General features: G+C 42.2%; 1 protein-coding gene across 8 annotated transcripts; it reads right to left on the reverse strand.

Annotated features, from left to right (window-relative positions):
• Positions 1-1,221: 1,221 nt before the first annotated feature.
• Positions 1,222-27,622, reverse strand: MEAF6 (MYST/Esa1 associated factor 6). Of its 8 annotated transcripts, none has more exons than XM_070404742.1 (9): positions 27,506-27,622; positions 26,265-26,380; positions 21,577-21,664; positions 21,383-21,428; positions 21,137-21,169; positions 10,086-10,275; positions 6,294-6,323; positions 5,476-5,509; positions 1,222-4,961 (listed from the first exon to the last, which is right to left on the reverse strand). In XM_070404742.1, exons 1-9 carry the CDS (start codon positions 27,593-27,595, stop codon positions 4,953-4,955), a joined length of 636 nt encoding a protein of 211 aa, XP_070260843.1. In that variant the 5' UTR covers positions 27,596-27,622; the 3' UTR covers positions 1,222-4,952. The 8 variants fall into 8 exon arrangements, 7 of the variants coding, with proteins under 7 accessions (XP_070260843.1, XP_070260846.1, XP_070260844.1 ...); XM_070404744.1 differs by lacking the exon at positions 1,222-4,961 and adding an exon at positions 6,131-6,188 and having other exon boundaries at positions 5,475-5,509; XM_070404745.1 differs by lacking the exon at positions 21,137-21,169.
• Positions 27,623-27,932: the final 310 nt, after the last annotated feature.

Below are 27,932 nucleotides of genomic sequence, written 5' to 3' on the forward strand. Positions count from 1 at the left end.
ACAAACTGCCCAAGTCAAATTCTCAGGAAGTGGAGGAATAAGAAAGAAAGGAAAAGGAGAAAAAAAATACAAATATCCATTTTTTTAATGATCAGGACGATGAATGAGTTCCATGTGTTTAAGCCCTTTGACAGATCCCCTCTGGCTCAGCAATCCCACTGCTGAGAAACTATCTACAGGTATTCAACACACTTACAAGATGAGGTGTATAAAGCACCTGGAGCCCTGGCCAGGTGACTCAGTTGGTTGGAGCGTTGTTCCTACACCAAAAGGTTGTGGGTTCGATCCCTGATTGGGGCACTAATGGAAAGCAATCAATCAATGTTGCTGTCTCTCTCTGTCTCTCTCCTTTCTTCTCTCTCTAAAATCAATACAAATCCTTGGGTGAGGATAGAAAAAAACACTATACGACCCAGCAAAAGATAGGCAACAGCATTACTGCCAGCAACAGAGAACTGGTTAAATAATGTTGGTACAGTATACACAGTGGAATGTTAAACAGCCAAGAGAAATGAGGCAACTGCACAGATAGAACGTTTCCTAAGCTATGTTGCTTACAAGGGAAAAGCAAGGACATGACAGCGTCGCTGTGTGCTAACATTTCTGTAAGAGACACGTACACATTGCTCATATGAGTACGAAGTTCCTCTGGTTAGGATACACAAAGAACTGTCTCTGGGAAGGGCAGCTGGTAGCTGAGGGACAGGCAGACTTACTTTTTAGTGACCACACTTCAGTACCATTTGAATGTATGCTATTTGCATGTATTACTTATTCAAATTAAATATCATAAAGCCCCCTTGGGGTATAGAACTAAGTTATGGGTGTGGGTGTGGGGACCTGAGGACGGTTGTCTTGGCCAGAGTCTCCCAAGTTTATTCTTGGACACGAACAGTAAAAACTTAGAGCATACATATTCCCAACAGGTATATGTTATCAATCGTGATAATTGCCATTTTTGAAGATTGAAATGATTATCAGCAATTGCTGTGGTTCAACCTAATATTTACTTATAAATTATCTACCTGTGCTAATGAACTAAGATTTGAGTATATTCTCTAAGACATTCAAAGTGAAAGTAAATATAAATCAAAGGCCTGCTATGTTCTCCCGGCCCCCGTGAGCCACCCTACACACACACACACACACACACACACACACACACCCGGGGACGCCTGCCCTGTGATGTGAGGCTCGGAATCACCTGCACCACAGCCCATCTCAGCGGTGAGAACTTTTACTCTACAGGAGCAGTTTTTCAAAGTGAACACTGTTTGAAACCATGACGCTTAGCACTTGTTTAAAATTCAGACATGACAGCATTAATTTAGATCATTATCTTTGCATCGTCCGTGCACATCACCTTCCCGGGCACCGAATACAACACAAGCCTGGGAGGAGCAAAGGTGTACGAAGCCACGCAGTCCGCTCTCTCCACACTGCACTCACACCAGGGCACTGTCTGGAGTGGGGCTCCAGGTGTGAATTTTTAGTGTAGCAAAGCCTGTCATTTGGAGTTAAAGATGAGGGGCAGAAAAATCAGAATAAAAGCAAAAACTAAGTCGCAGAATATTTTAAAACAGCCTACTCACTGCTTTCAAGCTCAGGCCATTTCACATTTGCTTGGTGCCCTTATTCATTGCAGGAGTCAAGAAGTCAAGAATAGTCTTTATAGAATATTTACATCCCCCAGCACCCAAAGGCCCCAACTTGGAGTTGGAGCTAATTCCTATGCCTGCTTCCTTCTCTCTCAAAGCAAGGGATTATTTTCCTAAGCAACCAGTATGAACTCAGTTGTGGGGAGAACATTTAACCTCCTTTTGGTAAGTTCTTAAAGCACTCTGAAGACCCCTGAGCTATGTGGACAGCTTTGAAAGCCCATGCTCTCTGAACCCGCACTGGCCCTGTCCAGATTCATGCTTCCCGTCAGCCTCTCCCCTGGCCCCACACAGCTTCTCATCTTTTACTTTGTGGGTTGTCCCTACAGAGTTGCTGTGGACAACTTGTAGGGGAAGGGCGTTTGGTTTTGAGTTTGAATAGACTTCCTCAGCCCCTGGAAGAGGGCCCTTGAGACTCCCCAGGAAGCTTTGTACAGATGCCACCTCACAGGATAAGACGTAAAGTGTAACTACAACGCGCCTGGACTTTAAAATGTCTAACTACCCAAAAAAGCAAAGGACAGCCTATTCCCATCTTAGAGATGAGAAGGCTAACGAACAGAAAACCAAGTTTACCCAGACGGCAGGAATCCGCCAGCACAACTGCCCTCAGCCCTCCAGTTCCCTTCTTGTTCCTTTGAAGTGCAGGAGAGGAAGAGGGGAGGACAGACATATCCTGGGAATCATCTTGGGATTTGGCTCTAGTGCTTTAAACCAATTCATTCTCTGTCCCCAAAACCTGAAGCAAAGTCCTATTCCAAACCCAACTAACCGGAAGGCAGGCCCAGAAGGAAGCCCCTTCCTGGTGGTCCTGGCAGTCCCTGTTCAGGGGGCTGCCGAGAGGGGAAAGGGTAGGCCACCCGGTAGACTACCTCTATTCAGCTGTAACAGGCGCTAGGAAGGCATCTGCCACCTAAGTAAATGCATCCCTCCGTGTTAGCACTTTTGAGCAAGACTTATCAGTCATTACCTTATCTTCTTCTTTTTTTTTAAATATTTTACAGAGAGGAAGGGAGAGGGAGAGTTAGAAACATCGATGAGAGAGAAACATCGATTAGCTGCCTCCTGCACACCTCCTACTGGGGATATGCCCGCAACCAACGTACATGCCCTTGACCGGAATCGAACCTGGGACCCTTCAGTCCGCAGGCCGACGCTCTATCCACTGAGCCAAACTGGTTAGGGCGCCTTATCTTCTTTTAAAGTCAAGCAAACTGTTCATAATCCAGGTTACAAGTATCATAAGCATGGCAGACAGTATCCTTTGGTGCCTTTTTCTAAACCACCCCACTGTAGGGGACCAATCTTTCAGGACTTGAAAAGCTCCAGTATGCCTGGCCAACTTACAGAACTGGGAGGTTCCCCAAATCAATGATTATACCTCACAGAGAAGGCATCCTGATCCTACGATCATGTATGCACACAGGTGATCATGTGTACATAGCTATGCTTTGAAATCATATGCCTTTCAAAGAGCAGTCCTAGCACACCTCCAGCAAATGTCAAACTGAGAAATGTTTGCAGGTTTGCCAGGTGCTTTCCTCAGAGTTAAGGAAACTGTAGGTACCCTTCCCCTCCCTCCCGGAAAGGAGACAAACTGACAAAGGATACTGGTTTCCACTGTTTTTAGTTTTTCTTTTTTTTTTTAAAGGAACAATCTACATATAAGAAACTATTTCCTTAAATACCCTGACATTAGAGTTCTGCTACCAAAGACATAGCCAAAGACATCTAAATAGCCACAGGGTCAAAAAAAAAAAAGGGGGGGAAAGAAAGATTTATTGAGAACAAGAGTGAAAGCTTTTGTACATCCGACAAAGTAGAATTGTTCTGATAATCGACATCACCCACATTCAGCTCTACCAATATGATCACAAATGGAACATATTTTTTCTAACAAAGATATAGGCATAAGTAAAGGACTATGACTAAATACAGTCCAAGGGAGGGGGAGGCCCCCAAGTCTCATCCCTGCTTAGACTGATTCACAACACAGGATTTAAGTCGCATCATCCCGTCTTCTAACACAGTGGTTCTTTACTTGGCTTCCTATCAGAACCCAGGGACTCTCGGAAGAGAGATCCCCATTCCAGACTGTACCCTGGCCCAGAATCTCTGGGGTGGGACCCAGGCATGAGTATTTTTTAAGCTTCCCAGGTGATTCCAATGTGCAGCCAAGGTAGATCACAACTGCTCCACGGGCAACAACGACCAGTAACGATGATCAGCAAGTTCCTGGGCTCATCACCACCCTGAGAAGGGGGATCTGTTGGGCGATACTGGCTCTTGTTGATCCTATCTCTCACTCTGCTCAAGAACTCTGTGTGGTATCAGCTTTGAGTACAATTTTGAGCCTTTCCATATGCCTTAGTGATTTTCCAAGTACTATTTAATCAGGCAAATACCAGCAAAGAGAGAAAAGGTGGAAAAAGAAATTTCCATAAGGCATGATATGAATAAATAAGTGAAAAAAATCTCAAGTTTAAAAGTAAAGCATGAGAAGTCAAATCCTATGGATTTTTATTTATACAAAAAGAATAAAAATATTTTTAAAAGGACTGATTTAAACTTACGTTTTTCAGCTTTTCCTATTCCTTGAACATGAAACTACTCCCAACTCAGAAAGAGTTAAGATAAGTAATCATTAAATAAACACTCTTTAACTTTCCCCTGTGAAAAACCAAAGAGCCAAGTTCCCCATTTTGTTTATGGTAAACCAGGTCACTTTCAGTTTAAGAACATTGGCAACTCCGTGAAACAGATTATTAGATATGTCAGCCGGAAGGTATGAGCTGTACAAAGTCATTACAAAAAGCCCCAAAGGAAATAAGATGGTAAAAACAATAGAAAAATAATGAAACACAAACAAAATAAGAAAATGACAGGTATTTACAGCCTCCCATGAAATGTGATCAGTGCTCTACTTTCAGCGTAAAATAAAAGCAGAGGCCATTTCTCTGTGGCTCACAGATGAAGCTGGTGCCGACCAGGTTAGGGGGAGATATTCGTTCCAAGAAGGGAGAGATTCAGTTAGCAACTTGCTGGGATTACAACCAGGTCTTGGTCTTCCTGCAGTTCTGTTACTAAGAATGACACAAAGTAAATGATCCGACGTGGTCTTACAGAAATGACTTGTCACCACATTTCAGAGCAAGCGACTCAGAGTCACAGGCACCAGGTCTGGGAAAGCAGAGGTGGATGGCCACGCACTCAGGCAAGGGATGTTTATCTTTGTGAGGCCGGAGGAGGGAAGCAGGGCTCTACAGCCTGGAAGCTGCTGCACTAATGCGTCTTCTAATAGTCCTAAAGAGGAAAAACAAAGGCCCAATTCATTCTCAGCAGAGCATTGGTTTGAACCTAAAAGAAAAAAAAATCTCCAACTCGGCTAGGCTATCGTTCAGAGGCAGCCAAAATTCTATTTCATATGTAATGGACAATAATATTTCACCCCTGAAAATGACGTGTCTTCTGAATCCACAAAGGGGCTGAAAAACCAATTCTGTCCTAATTATTACACATCCTGAGCTCACCAGTCAGAAAAAAAAAAAGCTAATATTAACAATTCATTATTTAATCAATCAGTAAAAATGTGCGACTCCTCTCTCTCCAATATAAAAAAAAGTAAGTAACACCTAAAAGTTGAAGAGCATATATATATATATACATATATATATATATATATAGACACCCCAGATTTTTAAATTACAGTTGTGACCCCAGATTGGGGACACTCAAGCTCTGAGGACATTTTTCTAATCATTTTCCTAATAATCAACAACACTGCCAGCCTCTTGGATATGGTCTGACTGATACTTACAGCTCGTGGTTTTTTGTTTAACTTCAGATCAATCCTGTATAAGAAAGATAAAGATATTTGCATTTCAATTTACAGAAAAAGAGTCCAAGATTCAGCTACTGCATAGGGCACAAGCTATAACAAAGACTATTTGGTTAAGTAAAATCCACATTCTTCATTAGACTATGTCATATTTAGTTGTTTATCCAGATATTATTAAGTAAGTATTTAAAACATGAGCAGATACTCCTGCCACAAGGCAAACTTAGATGACTCAAAAAGAAATATATAGCAGTTATGAAAGCCATATAATTTTTAAGTTATTCCAAAATTACACATTAAAGAGACTGAATTAAGAGGGCATGCTCTATGTTACTGTGTTAGCTTTGTAACTATATCACTGATAATCACTGAGACACATGTGATTAAGAATAGGAAAGAGACTAGGAGTTTGTATTTCCAGACATGAAACACAAAAGAAATTGAACAAATTTCAATTTTTAAATCTTTCCAAAGCAAAATATCAAGATCTTAAACTATTAATCTCCTTATGAAGCAAAGCCAGAAAATCAATTTAAATATGAATTAAAGTGAAAGTTATCTATTTTAAAAGCAATTAAAATGCATAAAAGTGAAGTTTACTTAATTTTGCTGAAGTTATTAAATAAAATGTTACCTCCATCACGTTTTTCTGTTTTTAAAAAAAACTTCCCAGCCTAACCTAATATACATACCTACAATTAAACAGATAAACTATGGGTTAGAAAGGTCTCAAAAAGGCATATTGGTCTCTACACACTAAACAACACAGCACAAATACTAATTCAAATCAAACTTACTCAAAGTCATAATCAAACATGCCAGACGGGCTGAGGGGCAGCATTTGAAAGGAAGAAAGCAATAGAAATTAATATACTAATTGAATAAATTAGTTGATTAGCCACCCTAGCAAGATTTATAGAAACAAAATCAGCTTTAAGAATCTTAAGCCATAAAGTTTCAAACATGAAAGCACCAAAGATTTTGTGGTTGGAGATTCCCTCCACTCAATGGTTTTCATATCGGGAGAACAGACTATGAAAGAAAAAGTTATTTCATTAGAAAACTAGATAGATACCTGCAGGCCTTCTATTAGCTGCCAGATTCAGAGTTAGAACTTGGAAAATATTTAATTGTAATGACAAGCATAATTAGGACATTAGAAGAAATAGAAAAAGAAGGGATTAGTCATATAATGAAAAGTGCTTTGAGGACAATACTAACAACTCAGCAAAATACACTTGCAGTAAAACAAAAGATAAAAACATCATACATTTTTTTAAAAGAAAACATTCTGCAACTTTTAACTCAAGTTATATGTTCTAAACAAGTTATATGTTCTAAGCATGTCCAGGGTACATGGTACTCCTTTTCTACAGCATTCATTTTGGAAGCCAGGGGTCGAATGAAGGAACTTCAGTGATAGGTGAGTCTTGTTCCAGAAACTGCAGAGCCTGCATTGGTGATGGCAGTTACTGTTTATGTCAGGGCTACAGTTATGGGACACCAAAGTCTGCAGCACCCCTATGAAAACAAAGAAAAGTTGACACCCACAAGCACCCAAGCCTCAGGGATCCGGATGGGAGTAGCATGAAGAGAAAGTAATCCGGGGCCATCACTGATAACCATGGTGTGGGCAGGCCTCCAAAGCAAACAAAATCCAGAGTATGACACCAGCCCTGCTGGCTCCAACCGTTCAGACTATAGATAGGTGGCAAAACAATATGCAAAATGGCTATCTTTTCCTCCTAACCAATGTTTGCAAGAGTGAAGCTGGAAGAACGCTTAATGTCAATACCCCTTATGCAACAGTTTCACTCAAGACATTTGGGAAGGAGTATACAATAAGTGTACAAACCAGGAACTATTAAAAATTTTCCTTCCAGCCTCATTTACTTTTATTCACAAAATAGATGTACCTCCTTAATGAAAACTTCACAAATCTAGAGGAATTCTCGAGTTTAGTATAGTAATAAAAACCTAAAAGAGCAGCTGTAAGTTATTATTCCAACTGTTTTCTTTAAATATACTGAAACATCATTCAGATAATTTATGAATATTAAATATTATTTGATAAATTTTCATATTCCTGGAGGACAAATTCAAAAGTTATTCCTTTTTGCTAAAGTAATTTATTTATTTCCACTTTGCTTCACTCACCACTAAACAGTGCCTAGCACATAGTAGGTACTCAGACATCTGCTGAAATAATTTACTATTGACTTTATCTGAATACATGCGGTGTGTGGCAGGTTGGAGAAGAAACAAGTACTACACTGGGTGCAAACTTACAAATATGTACTAAGTGCTCCATCCCGCCATCCCACTCTGTCAGACCCACTAAGAAAGACCTCGGTCAGAGGTGAGGGGTTTGGGCCACACATTTCCTGACTAAAGACGGCAGGAATCTGAGAACCTTCACTGGCCACTGAGCCAGTCAGGCACAGTCAATCTGTTTTCCCAAGAAGGAAGGTAAGTAGCTCCACTCTGCTCCCTTGGGGCAGGCGAGTATCTAAGTCCAATGGAGAAGCCCAGCCAGATTAAACCAGGGAAATGGTCAAAGGATCCTGCTTTCCAAACAGAAAGCACTATTTGTGAACAATAACTAACATCAAAGATCTTTATAAATCCTAGTTATTTTTCTGGAAGGAGTTAGCTTCTAGGGCCAGGAGAAAAGAGTAGAAAGAAGTATAGTTCCTATGGAAATCTACTACAAACCTGCAAGAAGAAAATCAGATTCAAGTTCTAATTCCATTTTATCACCAGCTGATCATGTCACTGAGGGAAATGAAGTATTACCTGAAATAAACCATAGCTGTCTAGAGAGTGTCTATTGGTATCAGTAACAAACCTTCATGGAATTTCCCCCCCACTGCAGACACTGAAATTGGAAAAGCATCATTTCTTTAAAATGACACTGGAGTAAATTTTAGTAAAAGCAACAGAGAGTATAACATTTAATTTTTCTTTTTCTTTTTTTTTTTTTTAATATATTTTATTGATTTTTTACAGAGAGGGAGGGAGAGGGATAGAGAGTTAGAAACATCTATGAGAGAGAAACATCGATTAGCTGCCTCCTGCACACCCCCTACTGGGGATGTGCCCGCAACCAAGGTACATGCCCTTGACTGGAATCGAACCTGGGACCCTTCAGTTCGCAGGCCGACGCTCTATCCACTGAGCCAAACCGGTCAGGGCTAATTTTTCTTGACAATTTTAAAAAATATTTTTAAGAGTATGGTTCTCTGCTACTATTTGTGATAAGCTAGGATGAGTCCTATCACAGTGATCAAACACGTAACCTTACAAAAATGAAAAGATATGTAAATTTTGCTATTTCTTACTGCACTTATGAGATTGGCATGGTGATCTGTGGTTTGCAGAAAAATGCTAAGCTAGCAGTCCTTAGTCTGTATTTGGAGGAAATACTTTTTCTGCAGTCTCAAAACCACCACCACCATCGACAACAAAAACTCTTAAAAAGAATGAAGATTCCAAGGAGGCTTAAACCAGTTAGAGTTAATTTTATATTATCCCTGCGTGCCGCATCCACAGAGCTAACAATGTAATGCCTGGGTGCATGAAGGAAAATCCTACAGGTTTGTAAAACAACCCAACCCAGAAGCAAACTGGGGGACAGGGAACCCCATCCATTCCTTGCATGCCTCCTTTCATCTCCTCAGCAAGCAGGCTCCCAAGAGAAGCAGGACAAAAGCCAGCCCGTAAAGAACTGGTTTCCATGCCTCCCAGAGAAGGTCTTGAGGCTAGGGCAAGATTCCTCATTCTAGAAACTGTAACCTCTCTGAATGCAGCTGTATAATTTCCAATTACCTGAGTTAACAGGCCCGTATTATCATACAAACCCCACACAGAGTGAACACTAAATCCTCTCTGGTGATATCTGACCTCTCTGTCCACTGATGCCATTCCTATCTCATTACGCACTGCAAAAAAACACAGTGGACAAACGTTACCTGGGAGGCACTCTCATATCTTACAGACTTTATACTCTTCCTCTGATATCTGGAATCAGCATATTGCAGAGGTACATAAAAACAGAGAATCACATGCAATAAAAAAACCTCATATTTAAAAAGAAAAAAGACACATCAGATTGGTTCCCTCCATTCACCAGGAAACAAGAGTAGGCAGGGATTGGGATTAAGAACAAAGGACTTTATCCCACGTTGCAGCTTCTCAACATGGACTAGCGGTATTTTTCAAATACTATTACACAGACTCTGTTTCTATATCCCTTTTTCCACTTCTAAAAGGATTCCAAATTTGTTATATTAAACAAATATTTTATGGAACAAAATTATTCTACATTAGAAATGTGAGAATGCTGTCCTCCTACATGGTTATGCTGAAGCCCACTAATTCCTCCCCTAGACAGAGAAAAATTATTCTGTTTCATTTGTACCAACGGAACTTCTTCCCAACAGCACAGAAGAACTAAACCAATCCTGAAGACTTTTCATTCTAGTAAAATCCCTTCATAGCAATGGTCATGGAAGCTGGGGGCAAGAGGGGGTTGGTGGGGAGTGGGGACATATGAGGGTGGGAGGTGGGAGGTGGTCCCTACCACTGACCTGTGTCGGTTTTTATTCTTTCGTTTTTTATGGCTGCTGTGATGGCTCCCTGAGGAAGTGGAAGCAGCCTTCTGGGGTTTCACTCCCTGCACAGATCCGTCCAGATCCTCAGGGTCCTCCTGGGTGGGCTCATTTTCCTGATTGTGGAAGTCTGGAGAAGTATCGCTTTCCGTCCCACTTCCTGGTTCCCCTTGAGGGAAGAAACACAAATCCCCAGAAGCACCATCAGTACTCGGGCAATCTGTCTGTCAGTCAGGAAAGATTTTTTTGAGCACTAATATATAAAAAAGACTACATTCCTATACTCATTGATCATACCGTCTAACAAGAAGATATATACAATCAAAGCTTCAAAGTTACCAGCGTTCCTGACATGTAATCAGAAACTGTGCAACCAGAGGCAGATCTAAGGACAGCTGGGAGATGTGGACACAGGCAGGATAGCCTCACTGCACAAAGGTTCTGTAAACATAGAATATATTAATGGGATTAAGAATTATGCAAGAAGGTGACGAATGACCTTGGAAAAACTTCCTATAGCCAGCCCTGATTCCTTCCCTAAACCATCCAGAAATCCTGTCTTTTTGTCAAGAAAAGAGGCCCATGAGAAGAGTCCCACTACCTAAATTACTCTGAGAAACCTTGAGTATTATTTTTTAAAATAGCGATAATACTCTTCAGCTGACACATTCTCAATTTTACATCCCTTGAATATATTATGCAAGATAAATAATAATTTATATAAAATGTTACATATATTTTGGTAAATGTATACTTTTTTCTAAAAGGAATTTCTTAAAACTCTTAATAGAAAAGGATGGGCGAAGGTTTTCACTTTGCTCACTTTTGATGTCTTTGTATTACAAACTGCTGGGAAGAGATTTTACATTGAGTAGCACATGGACACAAGAAGTAAAAGAGATGATTCCCAAAAGACAAAAGAGAAACAGAACCAGGTCTCAGAGATCATGAAATACTATTTTTTGATCACTTCATGAAAGCAACCAGAAGAGGGAGCCCTAGAACTATAAAGCTAGAAAAAGTATATTGATCAATCTGGCCCTTCCACAGATCAGAAAAACAGATGTCATAGAAAACTTAGCAAAAGAACGCCAAAACTTACCCAACCAAAAGTATGTGGTACTGGCATAAGAACAGACATACAGAAACCAGGGAAGAGAATTCAGAGGCCAGATACAAACCCTTAACATTTATGACCAACTGATTTTCAACAAGGGTATATTGACCAACCTGGCCCTTCTAAATTTGACAAGCAATTCAATTAAAAGACACTGATGAGCAAAACGAACATTTATTCATTGTGGGCCAGATGCTCTGGGAGTACTGAGTAAATGGATGAGTTGGTCATATTCTATAAGGTAAGCACGCAAGTGCATACAAAACAGTGTAAATCAAGGCCCTATGAACAAAGAAGGTAACATGCCAGGCAGTAACCCATGCTCCAAAGTCCTGATATGGATATTAAGTATCATCAGTCAGAGAAGAAAGAGTGAATTCCTCAGGAAAAGCTTCATTGAAGGGATAGACTTTAACTGGACCTTGAAAAACGAGAAGCCAAAATAAGTTAAAAAAAAAAATAGCACAAACAAAAGTGTAGAGATGAGAAAACAGAAGGTATATTTGGGACAAATGAATCAAACAACGTCATTTTAACAGAGAGCTTGAGAAATGAGAGGTGACATGGAGTGGCAGGTTAAGAGGACTCATATGTCAGACTAAGTAAAGGATTTCCTTTTGGGGAGGTGCTGGTTAAGAGAACTGACTTGCAGTTTAACCTTTCTAAGCCTGTTTCCCCATTTGTAAAGTAAGAATTCTTTCTTTCATGTGTTCAGTATCTCCTATGGACAAGGCATTGGGCTAGACCCTGAGCTACCACAACGTTCCCTATTTTCAAGGAGTAGTTTTAAAGACTAAATGAGATAATGCAAGTACAGTGTTTACTTGGTGTCTAGAACACAGTAAGTGTTCAATCTCAGTATCTGTGAGATCTACAAGCATGCAATAGGGTGGTGAAGACCTGGGGAGAGGGGAGGGGCTGGGGGGAAGAGATAAAGGGAGGAAAATGGAAGATACCTGTAATACTATCAACAATAAAAATTTTTTTTTTAAAAAAAGAAACTCCGAACAGAGAAGTGACATCCAACAATGAATATTTATGAAGTTCTGTCTAAATCCGTGTTTTAGAGTTATTAGGCTAGAAGTAGTTTATAAGAGGAACTGGAACCAGGGAACTAAACACCATTAAAGTGAGCTCTGAACAGCATGTTCAGTGGTTAGAGCACCGGCCTGCCCACCAAAGATCTCGGGTTCAATTCCCGACCCTGATCTGATCAAAGGCCCATATCTGGGTAGCAGGTTCGACCCCCCACCCCGAGTCAGAGTGGGTGCAGGAGGCAACCAATCGATGTGTCTCTCTCATATTGATGTTTCTCTCTCTTTTTCCTTCCTTACCTCCCTCCACTCCCCCTCCATTCCACTCTCTCTAAATATCAATGGAAAAAATATCCTCACTCCTCAGTGAGGATAAAAATAAATAAATAGAACACAGCCCTAGCCGGTTTGGCTCAGTGGATAGAGCATCGGCCTGCAGACTGAAGGGTCCCAGGTTCAATTCTGGCCAAGGGCACATGCCTGGGTTGCAGGCTTGATCCCAGTAGGGGGCATGCAGGAGGCAGCTGATCAATGATTCTCTCTCATCATTGATGTTTCTATCTCTCTATCCCTCTCTCTTCCTCTCTGAAATCAATAAAAATATTTTTTTAAAAATAAATAAGCGCCGGAACCGGTTTGGCTCAGTGGATAGAGCGTCGGCCTGCGGACTGGGGGGTCCCGGGTTCGATTCCAGTCAAGGGCATGTGCCTGGGTTGCGGGCACATCCCCAGTGGGAGGTGTGCAGGAGGCAGCTGATCGATGTTTCTCTCTCATCGATGTTTCTAGCTCTCTATCTCTCTCCCTTCCTCTCTGTAAAAAATCAATAAAATATATTTAAAAAATAAATAAATAAATAAATAAATAAGCCAAAACCGGTTTGGCTCAGTGGATAGAGCGTCGGCCTGCGGACTGAGAGGTCCCAGGTTCGATTCCGGTCAAGGGCATGTACCTGGGTTGCGGGCACATCCCCAGTGGGAGGTGTGCAGGAGGCAGCTGATCGATGTTTCTCTCTCATCGATGTTTCTAACTCTCTATCCCTCTCCCTTCCTCTCTGTAAAAAATCAATAAAATATATTTTTAAAAAAATAAATAAATAAATAAATAAATTAATAAAAAAAATAGAACACAAAGTAAGAATAATTTTCTTCGCTGGCACAGGGAAGCCGAAGAGGAATGACGACAAAAGGGCTGAGCGACAACATCTCCAAGTGCAGCAGTGAGTCAGTCAAATACATGCTGCTGCCACCACAGACACACACGCTCAGTTTGTTTCTCACATAAAAGTGAGCAACTCATTTTTAGAGCACAGAACATCAGATTCTGATTAAGTTTAATAAATCTACAAATGAGACACTCTACTTATTAAAGAAAGGAACAGAAGGAAACCAAGATGGCGGCATAGGTAAACACCGGAAATTGCTGCCTCACACAACCACTTCAAAAATACAACTAAAAGACAAAACGGACATCATCCAGAACCACAGGAAGGCTGGCGGAGTGGAAATTCTACAACTAGAAGGAAAGAGAAAAGCACACTGAGACTCAGAGGAGGTGTGGAAGTAAAGTGCAGAGGTACGGAGGCGCACGTGGAAAGGGGCTGGCAACTGAGGACACGGTTGTCTTTTTCAATTGGGAGGGAGACACAAGCTCCCGACTGCTCTGAACTCCAGTTCCGGGCGAGTCTCTGGGGACCCAGACTCATAAGGGAAGAAACTGAATTGTCTGGCATCGGGCAGAACTCGAGGGCTGCTTTCTCTCAGAGGTGCTTGCAGCGATTACCGCTGGACACTAAGACCCAGGGCCTCTTAGGGTAGGACTGAGGATCAGCCATAGCTGGTTGCTCCGCCCTGTTGATTCCCTGAGACCCCGCCCCACCCAAGCTGTGCACAGAGGCTTTTGCATATTAAAGGCCTGGCCCTTTGCAATCTGAAAATTACCTAAAAAACTGCAGCTGGGGCAGAGAGACCCAGAACTTCCAAAAGAAGGCCCAAGGCCCCACAGCAGCTTGCATTGCTTCACAGCTGGGCCTCATCTGGGCACCTCCAAATCCCAAAGAAGAGGAATCTGCAGATCTCTCCATAGCTCCTGCTGGGTAGCCTCAGGCAGAGGCTACATTAGCACCTCCTTAGAGATCCAAGAGCCAGTATACCCAGTGGTCAGCATGGGACCATCCAGATTACAACTCCTCAGATCCATAGGGGACACACTCAGGGGGCAGACTCAGTGAGCACCAAAGCCCCACTGAAGCAAGTCTTGCCCCAGAAGGGTGTCTCCAGCACAGAAGTTCTCCCACTGTAGACACAGCTGAGTCTCACAGCCAATTGGCCTGGAGGTCAATTCCTCCCAGTGATACCTACAACAATCAAGGCTTAACTACAACAAGACTGTGCACAAAGCCCACAAAGGGGTGCACCAAGAGTGTCCACCTCAGGTAATTGGGAGGCTGAGCCACTGGGCCCTATAGGACACCTAGCACAGAAAGCCACTCTATAAACACAGGGAAGCATAAAAAATGCGGAGACAAAGAAACAGGTCACAAATGACAGAAATGGAGGAAAGCAAACTACTGGATATAGAGTTCAAAACCAAACTTATAAGGTTTTTCAAAAATTTTCTAGAAACCGCCGATAAATTTAGTGAGACCCTCAAGAAATCTAGTGAGACCCTCGAGGTTATGAAAAAGGACCAACTAGAAATTAAGCATACAGTGACTGAAATAAAGAATATCATACAGAGTTCCAACAGCAGACTAGAGGAGCACAAGAATCAAGTCGAAGATTTGAAATACAAAGAAGCAAAAATCCCCCAACCGGAAAAACAAAAAGAAAAAAGAATCCAAAAATATGAAGATAATGTAAGGAGCCTCTGGAACAACTTCAAGCGTACCAACATCCGAATTATGGGGGTGCCAGAAGAAGAGAGAGAGCAAGATTTTGAAAACCTATTTGAAGAAATAATGACGGAAACCTTCCCCTACCTGGTGAAAGAAATAGACTTACAAGTCCAGAAAGTACAGAGAACCCCAAACAAGAGGAATCCAAAGAAGACCACACCAAGACACATCATAATTAAAATGCCAAGAGCAAAAGACAAAGAGAGAATCTTAAAAGCAGCAAGAGAAAAACAGTTAGTTACCTATAAGGGAGTACCCATAAGACTGTCAGCTGATTTCTCAATAGAAACTATGCAGGCCAGAAGGGAGTGGCAGGAAATATTCAAAGTGATGAATACCAAGAACCTACAACCAAGATTACTTTACCCAGCAAAGCTATCATTCAGAATTGAAGGTCAGATAAAGAGCTTCACAGATAAGAAAAAGCTAAAGGAGTTCATCCCCACCAAACTAGTATTATATGAAATGCTGAAAGGTATCCTTTAAGAAGAGGAAAAAGAAGAAAAAGGTAAAGATACAAATTATGAACAACAAATACACATCTATCAACAAGTGAATCTAAAAATCAAGTGAATAAATAATCTGATGAACAGAATAAACTGGTGAATATAATAGAATCAGGGGCATAGAAAGGGAGTGGACTGACTATTCTCAGGGGGAAAGGGGTACAGGGGGTGCAGGAAGAGACTGGACAAAAAGTGTACACCTATGGATGAGGACAGTGGGAGGGTGGGGGTTAAGGGCAGAGGGTGGGGTGGGAACTGGGTGGAGCTGAGCTATGGGGGGAAAAAAGAGGAACGACTGTAATAAACTGAACAATAAAGATTTAATTTAAAAATAAATAAATAAAAATAAAAAGCTAAGCACTGCAAATAATAATAATAATAAATAAATAAATAAAAGAAAGGAACAGCTATTAAATAGTGTCAAGGCAATAACTTCTGAGCAGCACAAACAGCTAAAGGAGGAAGGAAGGGACCAGGAACAAAGCTTCCTGCAGGCGTATACTTACCCACAGGGCAAAATCAATGCTGAGGAGAGATCTGGCTTAATGAAAGCTCCAGAGGAGTCAAATAAAAAAATAGTAGAGACTGTGCTGATCCTTTATTTTTACTTTTTTATTAAGTATTTTATTTTAATTACTTTTATTTTTGTTAATCCTCACCTGAGGATATTTTTGCACTGATTTTTAGAAAGAATGGAATGGAGGGGGCGAGACCGAGAGAAACATCAATGTGAGAGAGGTACATCGATTGGTTCACACACACACACACACACGCCCTGATCAGGGCTGGGGGTCTAGCCTGCAACTGAGGTACATGCTCTTGATCGAAACCGAATCCAAGACCCTTCAGTCCCCAGGCTGATGCTCTAGCCACCAAGCCAAACAGGCCAGGGCTGTGCAGACCCTTTAAAGGAAACTGGATAAAACCTACCTGTTTTGTTTTTCTCTTATTCTTTCAAAAATATATATACAATGATTCACTAATCTGCATAAAATTCCCCTTTAGGGAATACGATGCTAACCCACTGTATTATTCTAGTTTGAGCACATCTGAAGCCAAAGGAAGCAGAAAGCAATACATTTCTGAGGAAATTTTCCAAAACAGTTTGAAAATAAAATACCAAAAGTGTAAAAGTCGCCCGGCCAGCATAGCTCAGTGGTTGAGCGTCGACCTATGAACCAGGAGGTCACGGTTCAATTCCCAGTCTGGGCACATTCCCAGGTTGCCGGTTCGATCCCCAGTGTGGGGTGTGCAGGAGGGAGCCGATAAATTATTATCTCTCATCATTGGTGTTTCTCTCTCTCTCTCCTTTCCTCTCTGAAATCAATAAATATATATATATATATTTTAAAAAGTGTAAAACTGCCGAAACCGGTTTGGCTCAGTGGATAGAGCGTCGGCCTGCAGACTGAAAGGTCCCAGGTTCGATTCCGGTCAAGGGCATGTACCTGGGTTGTGGGCACATCCCCAGTGGGAGATGTGCAGGAGGCAGCTGATCGATGTTTCTCTCTCATCGATGTTTCTAACTCTCTATCTCTCTCCCTTCCTCTCTGTAAAAAATCAATAAAATATATTTTAAAAAAATAAAAAATAAAAAAATAAAAAAAAATAAAAAGTGTAAAACTCTAAAATCCTTGAGATCTAAGGATATATGCAAGTTAGAATTCTAAAAGAATGTTCATTTCACTGCCACTAAAGATCAAAAACAGAGACATCATTCCACAAGGTATGTTATATAGAAATTTTGAGATAGTGGAGAGATTTTCTACAAAGGAAAATATATAGAGGCAACATAGACCATTCCTTCCTCTCGTGGAATTAAAGCTTAGTTTGAATCACTTGGGTCACTTAGGCACACTCAAGCCTTGAACTTGGTCTAAAGAGGTCTGAGCACCTAACAGAAGCAAACATTCAGTCTTCTCTGGAAGACAGCATCTTTATCCTTGCCCTCAAACTATTCTATGAATACTTTCTTTTAAAATATGTTTTTATTGATTTTAGAGAGAGAAGAAGGGAGAGGGAGAGGGAGAGAGACAGAAACATTGATGAGAAACATTGATGGACTGCCTCCTTCATGCCCCCCACTGGGGATCGAGCTTGAAACCTGGGCTATGCCCCGACCAGAAATTGAACCTGAGACCTTTGGTACATGGGATGATGCCCAACGAACTAAGCAACACTGACCAGGGTCTATAAGAACTTTTTTTCTTTTTAATCCTCACCCGAGGATATTTTTCCATTGATTTTTATAGAGAGTGGAAGAGAGAGGAAAAGACAGAAAGAAATATTGATGTGAGAGAAGCACATTGGTTGCCTCCTGCACATGCCACAACCAGTGCCCGGACTGGGGAGAAGCCTGCAACCAAGGTACATGCCCTTGACCGGAATCGAAACAGGCACCCTTAGGTCTGTAGGCCAATGCTCTATCCACTGAGCCAAACTGGCTAGAGCGATGAATACTTTTAATAATAATGAGTACACAAAGATAACCAAGCACACAGAGAAATTAGGTTTCATGGGTAATGACTAGTAGAAATAAACAGAAATAGGTCATTAAGGATTTCAGAAACTGAAGTTAAATACAGACTGCAGAATAACTACACGTACTATACTTTAGCATAAAACACACATTTGAAAATAAATGCAAAGAAAGCTATTGGAAAATTACATACCAGATTTTTGAAATAATTAAGTAGAATTTATGGAAATAAAATTGTATTAAGATTTAAAATCAAGGGAACAGCAAATCAGATTTAATTGAAAAGAGAATTGGAAATGGGTAGGTCAGAAAAAAATTATCATAATGCAGCACAGAGACAAAAAGATATAAGGTACAGAAGAGATAATAAAAGACATAAAGGTTAAAATGACAAGGATTAACATAATTTAACCACAGTACCAGAAGGAGAAGAGAGAAAGCATGAAACAAATAGAATATCTGAAAAGATAACAGCTGGGAATGTTCCAGGACTGATAAAAATACCAAACACAGTTTCAGCAAGTCCAGTGAAACCCAAGCCAGATAAATAGAAAAAAATTCATACTTAGACACCTTGCAGTTAACTATAGAAAATCAAGACAAAAATAAAATCTTACAAATAGCAGTGGGAAGTGGTAATGGTGGAGGTGGTGAGATAAAATGCAAAGGAATTACTTTAAAAGGGCTCTTACCATTTAAACTGATGAACTCCAGTATTTGTGTAATTCTCTGCTTTATTAAAAAAAAAAAATCCCAGGCAGCTTGCCAAGATTCATATAATGTAATCCAATAAAATAAATTTAAAATGAGATAAGCAAAGAAGAATAGAAGAGGAAAGTAAGCTGGATGCAGTACTGATTCAATCCCCAAATGCATGCTATAAATTCCTATCTGCTTTCTAGAGGGACACCACAAATTTGGTTTTAAGCGTTTTAGCACCCATACAAAGAGGGAAACAGTCAATTACAGGATTTTCAGTAAAAAACAACAAGGCCCTCAGGGAAAACAACTATTTCTAAAAGAAGGATAATTAGAATGATGATTAACAGCATTTGCCACATCCTCTTACAATAAAGAGAGACACATTTTACAAGACCAAATGCAACTTCATAGGGAAAACCAAGGAATACCAATATGGAGGCTCAATCTAGGAGGAAGATCTTAGGGGAATGGATGGTCTGCATATGCTTCAGAAAAGCTTTCATACATAAGCACGTTCTCAGGTAAGCTTCTGAAAGGAGTGGCTTTAAGAGTCTTTTCCTGACTAGTACTGAGGTGTAGGTGCTCTGTATGAGTAATTAGGTGCAGAGCATATACTAAACTACCCACTAAGCAAGGGGCAGGGTAAAAGGCTCTTATGAAAACTGAGGAGACAGACATCATTCCATCTGGACTTGTAAGAGTGAGATCCACAAAGTGCCTTAACCAGCCTCATTACTCTACAAAGCAGGTGAAATGGCTCTACATTCTCCAAGTGGCATTAATTGAAAAGAAACAAGATTTACCGGGCCTTCGTGGCTCACTGGCATATGCCCTGACGGGGAACTGAACCATGACTTATGAACCAGGAGATGGCGGTTCGATTCTTGGTCAGGGCATATGCCAGGGTTGTAGGCCGAATCCCCAGTGGGGGCAGTGCAGGAGGAAGCCGATCAATGATTCTCTCATCACGGATGTTTCTATCTCTCTCTCCCTCTCTCTTCCCCTCTGAAAGTAACAAAAATGTTTTTTTAAAAAAGGAAACAAGATTTATCTGACAGTCATAGCAAAAGAAAAAAAAATTGGCACAATTGATTAGGTTGGCAAAAATCAGTAAAGATGCCTACAAAGTTCTGAATGATGAAGAACAGAAATACTATAACAAAAATTGGGCAGACACATTTTGAAGGAAATAGAATGGCTCAGTTTTAGACAAAATCTTTGGGCTTGAATATCTGAATGGAAATGTACAGAAGACATTTTCTAGAAGTTTCTAGAAATGTATCACTAAAGGGGTTAAGGATAGAGTTAAAAATTTAGAAATCTGCCCTAGCCAGTTTGGCTCACTGGATAGAGCGTCGACCTGGGGACTGAAGAGTCCCGGGTTCGATTCCGGTCAAGGGCATGTACCTTGGTTGCAGGCACATCCCCAGTAGGAAGTGTGCAGGAGGCAGCTGATTGATGCTTCTCTCTCATTGATGTTTCTAACTCTCTATCCCTCTCCCTTCCTCTCTGTAAAAAATCAATAAAATATATATTTCTTAAAAAATTTAGAAATCTGTACACAGAGATAAAATTGAAGTCGCTGAGTAGTTCTAATTCCCAAGCCACCAAAATCTCTTCTCCTCAAACCACTGCCCCAATGCAAACAAAAGAACTGGATCCCACAAGATATGCCACAGCCACGATACAAAAAGCAGGCTGTATTTCAAAGTGAGCCAGTGCACAGGGAGAACATTCAATACAGCTACATAGAGTGTGACTCAGAAAGATAAATGTACAGGTATATATGCCATCACTAGAAATTAGAAAAGAATTGCACTATATGGCTCATTACAGAGAATGCCACAATTGCTCTATTCTCCATTTTATTTTATTTATTTATTTATTTATTTATTTTTGTTAACCCTCACTCCAGGATTTTTCTTTCATTGATTTTTAAAGAGAGTGGAAGGGAGGGGGAGAGAGAGAGAAACATCAATATCACACTGATTGGTTGCCTCCCACATGTGCCCCAACCAGGGCCAGGGATCGAGCCTGCAACCAGTATGTGCCATTGACCAAAATCAAACCCGGGACCCTTCGGTCCGCGGGCCAATGCTCTATCCACTGAACAAAACCAACTCGGGCTCCATTTTATATTTAAGAACACAAAGGTACATTCTGTTTGAAAGATCAAATTTCTTAAAAATTATTAATTTGGGTACATGAGGATTTATTAGATATGTCTGAAATTTTCCATGATAAGAGTTTTTTAAACTTATAAAAAATTTCCTAAGACTTATCAGGAGTGAAGACATACCTTTCTGTCTTTGAGCAGCTAACATCAACCTTCCTGTGATACAAGAGGCAGGAAGGAAGGACATGGTCATTTCTTTCTCATAAGAAAGACAAAATTAAAGATACACAAGAGGTTATTAACTTCTAGAAAGAAGACACAAGAGTGTAAGAGATGCAATCTTCAGATACACCGTTGGGTAGGTGTTAAAGACAGGAACTATAGTAGCTTTAAAATAAACTAATAAAAAAAGTAGAAAAATAAACTTACTCTTTTCAATGAGCTGGTCCTGAACTCCTGCCAATGCACTTACTGCCTAAAAGAAAAAAATACTAGTTACAAGAAAAATTATCACAGACTTCAGAAGAGCACTCACAGACAGAAGGGAAAAAGAAAACTCACAAAAATGCAACTGAGGTTTTCCTAAATAATGGGCCACATAAAGATCCCCCCACCTCACTTACAGCTGCTGAAGTAACTGAAGATTTACTGAAGAGCCGCTCAGCTTCCTTAAACTTCCGGTTCCTTCGATCATTTTTGCTATTGGAGTTTCTAAAACACACACAAGGATTCATTATGAGCACCAAGCTTTGTCTATGGCTCAAGCTGAGGATGTCCCAGGGAAAATATAATGAACTTCTTTGTTTTTATGTTTATTTTATTTTTTATTTTTGTTAATCGTCACCCGAGGATATTTTTCCATTGATTTGTTTTTCTTTTTAGAGAGTGGAAGGGAGGGAGAGAGACAAAGAGAGAGAAACATCGATATGAGAGAGACACACCAATTGGTTGCCTCCCACACTCGCCTGAGGCACGTGCCCTTGACCAGAATTGAACCCAGGACCCTCCAGTCCACAGGTCACTATCCACTGAGCCAAACTGGCCAGGGATCTTTTGTTTTTATTACTTCCACCCCACTTGGATTGACCAAAACAACCTTTATGCCGAATGCCTATGTAGATAGACAACAATGTTTTCCAATGTATGGAATGTGTTCCACAGTGGTACATGACACTGTTAGTTGGTTTATAATCATTTTCATTTTAATCTGTATATATTTTAATGATTTTAAAAACAACTAGAATAGACTAGTGATATGAAGTGTCTGTTAAATAAACTTAAATCTTAAAATTTTAAAGAAAAAAAACAGGATCCCTTAGAAAAATGATCTAGGACAGCGGTTCTCAACCTGTGGGTCATGATCCCTTTGGGAGTCAAACGACTCTTTCACAGGGGTTGCCCAAGACCATCAGAAAACACATATATAATTACATATTGTTTTTGTGATTAATCACTATGCTTTAATTATGTTCAATTTGTAAATGAAATTGGGGGTCACCACAACATGAGGAACTGTATTAAAGGGTCGCGACATTAGGAAGGTTGAGAACCACTGGTCTAGGACAGTGATGGCGAACCGATGACACGAGTGTCAGAGTTGACACGTGAACTCATTTTTTTGGTTGATTTTTCTTTGTTAAATGGCATTTAAATATATAAAATAAATATCAAAAATATGAGTCTTTGTTTTACTATGGTTGCAAATATCAAAAAATTTCTATATGTGACACGGCACCAGAGTTAAGTTAGGGTTTTTCAAAATGCTGACATGCCGAGCTCAAAAGGTTCGCCATCACTGGTCTAGGACAAGAAAAGGAAAAGGTGACAGACAGAAACAAGGTACTCAAACTAACAGGATCACGTCGAAAGGACAAAGGAAACCAGCTTAAGGAGGCTCCTTCTGGCCATGTTTGGGATAAACCAAGCATCAAAAAGAATGACGGGAGCCCTGGCCCCGGCCGGTGGCTCAGTTGGTTTGAAGCATCATCTCATACACCAACAGGATGTGGTTCGATTTCTGGTCAGAACACACACTTACATTGCAAATTTGATCTCCAGTTTGGGTGCATACAGGAGGCAAATGATTGATGTTTCTCTTTCGCATCAATGTTTCTCTCTCTCTCTCTCTCCCTTCCTCTCTCTAAAATCAATAAATATAACCTCAGCTGAGGATTAAAAAAAAAAATGACGGATGTGTTGGCTTTGTGAAAAATCACTGAGCTATATATTTATGATTTGTGCATTTCTCTGTATATATTTCAATAAATTAATTTATACTAAAAAATAAACCTCTGTAATAAAAAAGTGACAGGGCTAGATCCCAACATTAATTTTTTAAATAAATATTTGTTATCTTTTAAAAAAATATGTTTTTATTGATTTCAGAGAAGAAGGGAGAGATAGAAACATCAATGATGAAAGAGAATCATTGATAGGCTGCCCCCTGCACACCCCCCCACTGGGGATCTAGCCAGCAACCAGAATATGTGCCCTGACCAGGTATCAAACTTTGACCTCCTGGTCCATAGGTCAACACTCAACCAATGACCCACACCAGTCGGGACCAACAGTAATTTTTTAAAAAATCCATAAGTCTATAGTGATACAAGAGAGACAGAGATAAAAAGGATGAAAGGGAATGAAGATAGCCTGACTGGTGTTACTCAGTGGTTAAGCATTGACCTATGAACCAGGAGGTCACAGTTCGATTCCTGGTCAGGGAACATGCCTAGGTTGTGGGCTCAATTCCCAGTGTGGGGTGTGCATGAGGCAACCAATCAATGATTCTCTCTCACCATTGATGCTTCTATCTCTCTCTCCTCCCTTCCTCTCTGAAATCAATAAAAACATATTTTTAAAAAAGGGAATGAAGATAAAAAGGGAAGGTTCTTCTTTCAGAATACCAGTAATAAATGTAAAAGCAATAGTAGAATCACCATTTTGCAACCTCCATATAATAACTGGTTCAGACAGGAATCAATAATGTAGACTAAAACAACCTAATAAAAATGAGGGGGTGCACCTTATATTCATAGCAGCACAATTCACCATAGCTAAGATTTGGAAACAGCCTAAGTGCCCATCAGTAGATGAATGGATTAGAAAACTGTGGTACATCTACACAATGGAATACTATGCTGCGGTAAAAAAAAAAAAAGGAACTCTTGCCTTTTGCAACAGCATGGATGGAACTGGAGAGCATTATGCTAAGTGAAATAAGCCAGTCAGAGAAAGATAAATAGCACATGATCTCACTCATTTGTGGATTATAGAGAACAACATAGACTGATGAAAAGGGACAGATCCAAAGACAGAGAAACAGCGATCAGACTATCACTCCCCAGAGGGAAAGTAGGGGAGGGCGGGGGTAAGGGGAAGAGATCAACCAAAGGTCTTGTATACATGTATATAAGCCAAACCAATGGACATGGACAACAGGGGGATGGGAGCATGAGTGTGTGTGTGGGGGGGGGGGGGGGGGGGGGAGGTTGGGGGTTAATGGGGGGGATGAGGACACATTTGTAATACCTTAACTAATAAAAAAAAAAAATTTTTTTTTAAATGAGGGAGTGCAGTATATTACTACTATCTAAAAGCATGAACTCCAAATTTACATGGTTAATTACAAAGAGAAGAAAAACTTTACAATGGAGAAATCACATGGTCAAACTTATCAGTACCAATAATGGGACAATCTGACATTATGTGCCTCCTGATGAAATAGAGGTAAACAACAAGAGGTACACAAATCACTCATGCAACATTTCTGCAAAAAATGTGTAATGGATCTCTCATGAGGTGGCAAAAGAAAAATCTGGAATTGGGACATTCTACAAAACAATGTCATACACAACTTCACCACCAAAAAGGGTGGGAAGCTCTCCTAAATTATGAGACTAAAGAGACATCATAGCCAAACGCAATGGAAAACTCAATGGATCAAATAAGGTAGCAAAACATGTTGAGGACAATTAGGGAAATTTGAATAAAAACCACATATTAGATGATACTATCAATGTAGTGCTAATTTTCTCGGCATAATTGTGGCGAGGTAAAAAAAGGTTCTTATTTTTAGGAGATTGCTGACATATTTAGGGATAATGTGTCATGATATCTGCTTCTAACTTTTTTAAAAATTTTTTTTATTTTTTTTTAAACCTATTTCTATTGATTTCAGAAAGGAAGGGAGAGGGAGAGATAGATAGAAACATCAATGATGAGAAAGAATCATTGATTGGCTGTCTCCTGCAAGCTCCAACCAGGGATCGAACCTGAAACCGAGATACATGCCCTGATCAGGAATCAACTGAGTACCTTGTTGTTGTTAATCCCTCACTCAAGGATATTTTTTCCATTGATTTTTTAGAGACAGAGGAAGGGAGGGAAAAGAAGTGTGGGGGGGGGGGTGGGGTGGGGGGGGAGAGATCAATGTGAGAGAGACACATAGATTGTTTGCCTCACGCATGTGCCTGACTGGGACGGGGATTGAACCTGCAACCCAGGTACGCGCCTTTGAACAGGAATTGAACCCTCAACTCTTCAGTGGGCAGGCTGACCCTCTAACTACTGAGCAACATTGGCCAGGACTCATACCCAGGGCTCAAACCTGGCACCTTTTGATATGCTCCAATCAACTAAGCCATATAGGCCAGTGAGGGCTCTTTCCATTTTTCTGAATATTTAAAAAATTTCAAAGTTTAGAAAGTTTTTGAGAATACTATTACTAAATAAATCGTGGTACAGTTGGTACATATGTCTAGAGGGTGGGACTCATGACTGATTAAAACGTAGAAAACGCCCTGACCGGTTTGGCTCAGTGGATAGAGCGTCGGCCTGCGGACTCGGGGGTCCCAGGTTCGATCCCAGTCAAGGGCATGTACCTTGGTTGCGGGCACATCCCCAGTGGAGAGTGTGCAGGAGGCAGCTGATCGATGTTTCTCTCCCATCGATGTTTCTAACTCTCTGCTGTCCCTCTCCCTTCCTCTCTATAAAAAAAATCAATAAAATATATATTTTTTTAAAAAGTAGGGAACACTAACAGAACGCTGCTGTGTAAGGTATTACATGCTGTGTTTCATTTAAGCCTCACACACCCTGTGCCACAGGCAGGGCTCCCCTATCAGACAGACGTAGGATTTGTTTAGGATTACTCAGTGAGGCTGAACCAGGATCCCAGCTCAAGCCCAAACCCCTTTCCACACTACCACGTATTACATCCCCTGCCTACAAAGCTGCCACCAAAAATGTACACAGTCTTCAAAGCCAGTATTAGTAGGTCCCCATACAAACACCACCGGCTTCTGACACTCACTTTTGGTTGGTCAGATACCTATCCCAGCCACGAATGATATTGCCATACATCTGGGTGTCTTCTAGGTAGCTTCCTTCAAAAGCATAGATCTGTCTCTCCAAGTTTGCCAGCGTTTCCTGCGAGGTGAAAAACAAGGGAATGGATAATGCCTTGTAAGTGCAAAATTAGGTCTGACACACTGGAATCTTGCTATTCGACTTTTAAACTCGAGCACAAACACACTAACCCACCCTTGTGGAGAGATGGATGGCACAGGGAGGAGCAGGCGGACTGAGACAGCCTAGAACTGTCCTCTTGGATCCCTGTGCGACAGAAGGAAGCAGAGCCTGTCCCGTGAAAAATGTACACACACGCGACATTCTGGATCTACTTCCCAGGGTTCGCGGAGACCCCGCTGTGAAGCAGCCCGGCCCGTGCAGACGCCGCTCCCGGCGTTAAGGCACCGCTGGCGGGAGGGGAGGGCGAGCAGCCTCCAGCGCCAGCAACCCGCTCCCCTCCCCGCAGAGGCCGCCAGCACTGGCTAGCCAGTTGCTATGGAAACCTGGGAGGATAGCTTCAGGTGAGACCGGCCTCACAGGTGCCCCAGCCAGGACTCGGGGGTGGGACAGGTAGGACTTAGCCGCCAGGGTGCACGGGACGCTGGGTGCACCGCACAAGTCCTCGTCCCCGGGCGGAGTCCGCTCCCCTCGCCCGACACCTTCCAGACGTTCCCACACCCGCCGCATCCCTGCCCATCAGCAATGCCATTCAGTGGGTCCGCTGGTGCCCAGGAGGACACCCGTCCCTCCACCCTCCGAAGGCCAGGCTGGGTGACCGCGTCGCCCTCCCCCCCCCCCCCACGATCACCACCACCGCCGCCTCCTACCCCACCCTGCCAAACCCCCCCGCAAGCCCGGACCAATCTGCTCAGCCTGCCGGCACGCCCGCCCTCGCCGCCCGCCAAGGCGCACGGGCACCCGCCTCTCCGGGCTCCCACACACCAGCCCCCGGCGCCCCGCGCCATCCTTCCTCCAGGCCCCCGCCCCTCCCCGGCTCCGCGCCCCCGCCTCTGGCCCCGCTCCCTCACAGCCGGGAAGCCCAGGCGCCGGCGGGCCGCGAAGGCGCAGCCCTGCCTCAGGCCGCCGGCTCCGGACCGCCGCGCAGCGCCCGCGAAATAACGGCCTGGCGCGGCGGGGCTGGCGCCTGGAGGCGGGGGCAGGCGCGGGGTCCCCACTCGAGCTCCCCGGGTGGTAGCCCCTCACCGCCAGCTCCTGCTTCCGCTTCACGAGCTCCGCCAGCTCCCGCCGGGTGTCCGGGATCTGCGGTGGCGCTGCCTTGTTGTGCATCGCCATGTTGGGCCGAGGCGGCAGCGGCGGCGCCGGGCTGGGGGCGGTCCCTGCGCGCCGCCGCCAGGGGGCGCCCCGCGCCGCACTGCGCCTGCGCGCGCGGCTTCCGGAGCCGCGCGCGCCCAGCCTGGGGACCCGGCGGTGGGGCTCTCTGGTCTGGGTACAGGCGACTCCGCCCCTGGTGGACGGTTTACCTTTACAGGCACCGCAAACAGCGTGAGGACACACCTGGAAGCCTTCGTATCCTCGTCCTCCTTCGCACCTTAATCCTGCACCCTGGCCGGCCTCCGGGAGAGCTCGCAAATCCATTTGTTTTTGTGCGCCACCTCCCGCCCTGTCGTTA

The sequence above is a fragment of the Myotis yumanensis genome, unplaced genomic scaffold, assembly GCF_028538775.1.
Source record: "Myotis yumanensis isolate MYYU_CA2020_CCGP unplaced genomic scaffold, mMyoYum1.0.hap1 SCAF_2, whole genome shotgun sequence".
In the NCBI taxonomy this organism is placed as follows: Eukaryota; Metazoa; Chordata; class Mammalia; order Chiroptera; family Vespertilionidae; genus Myotis; species Myotis yumanensis.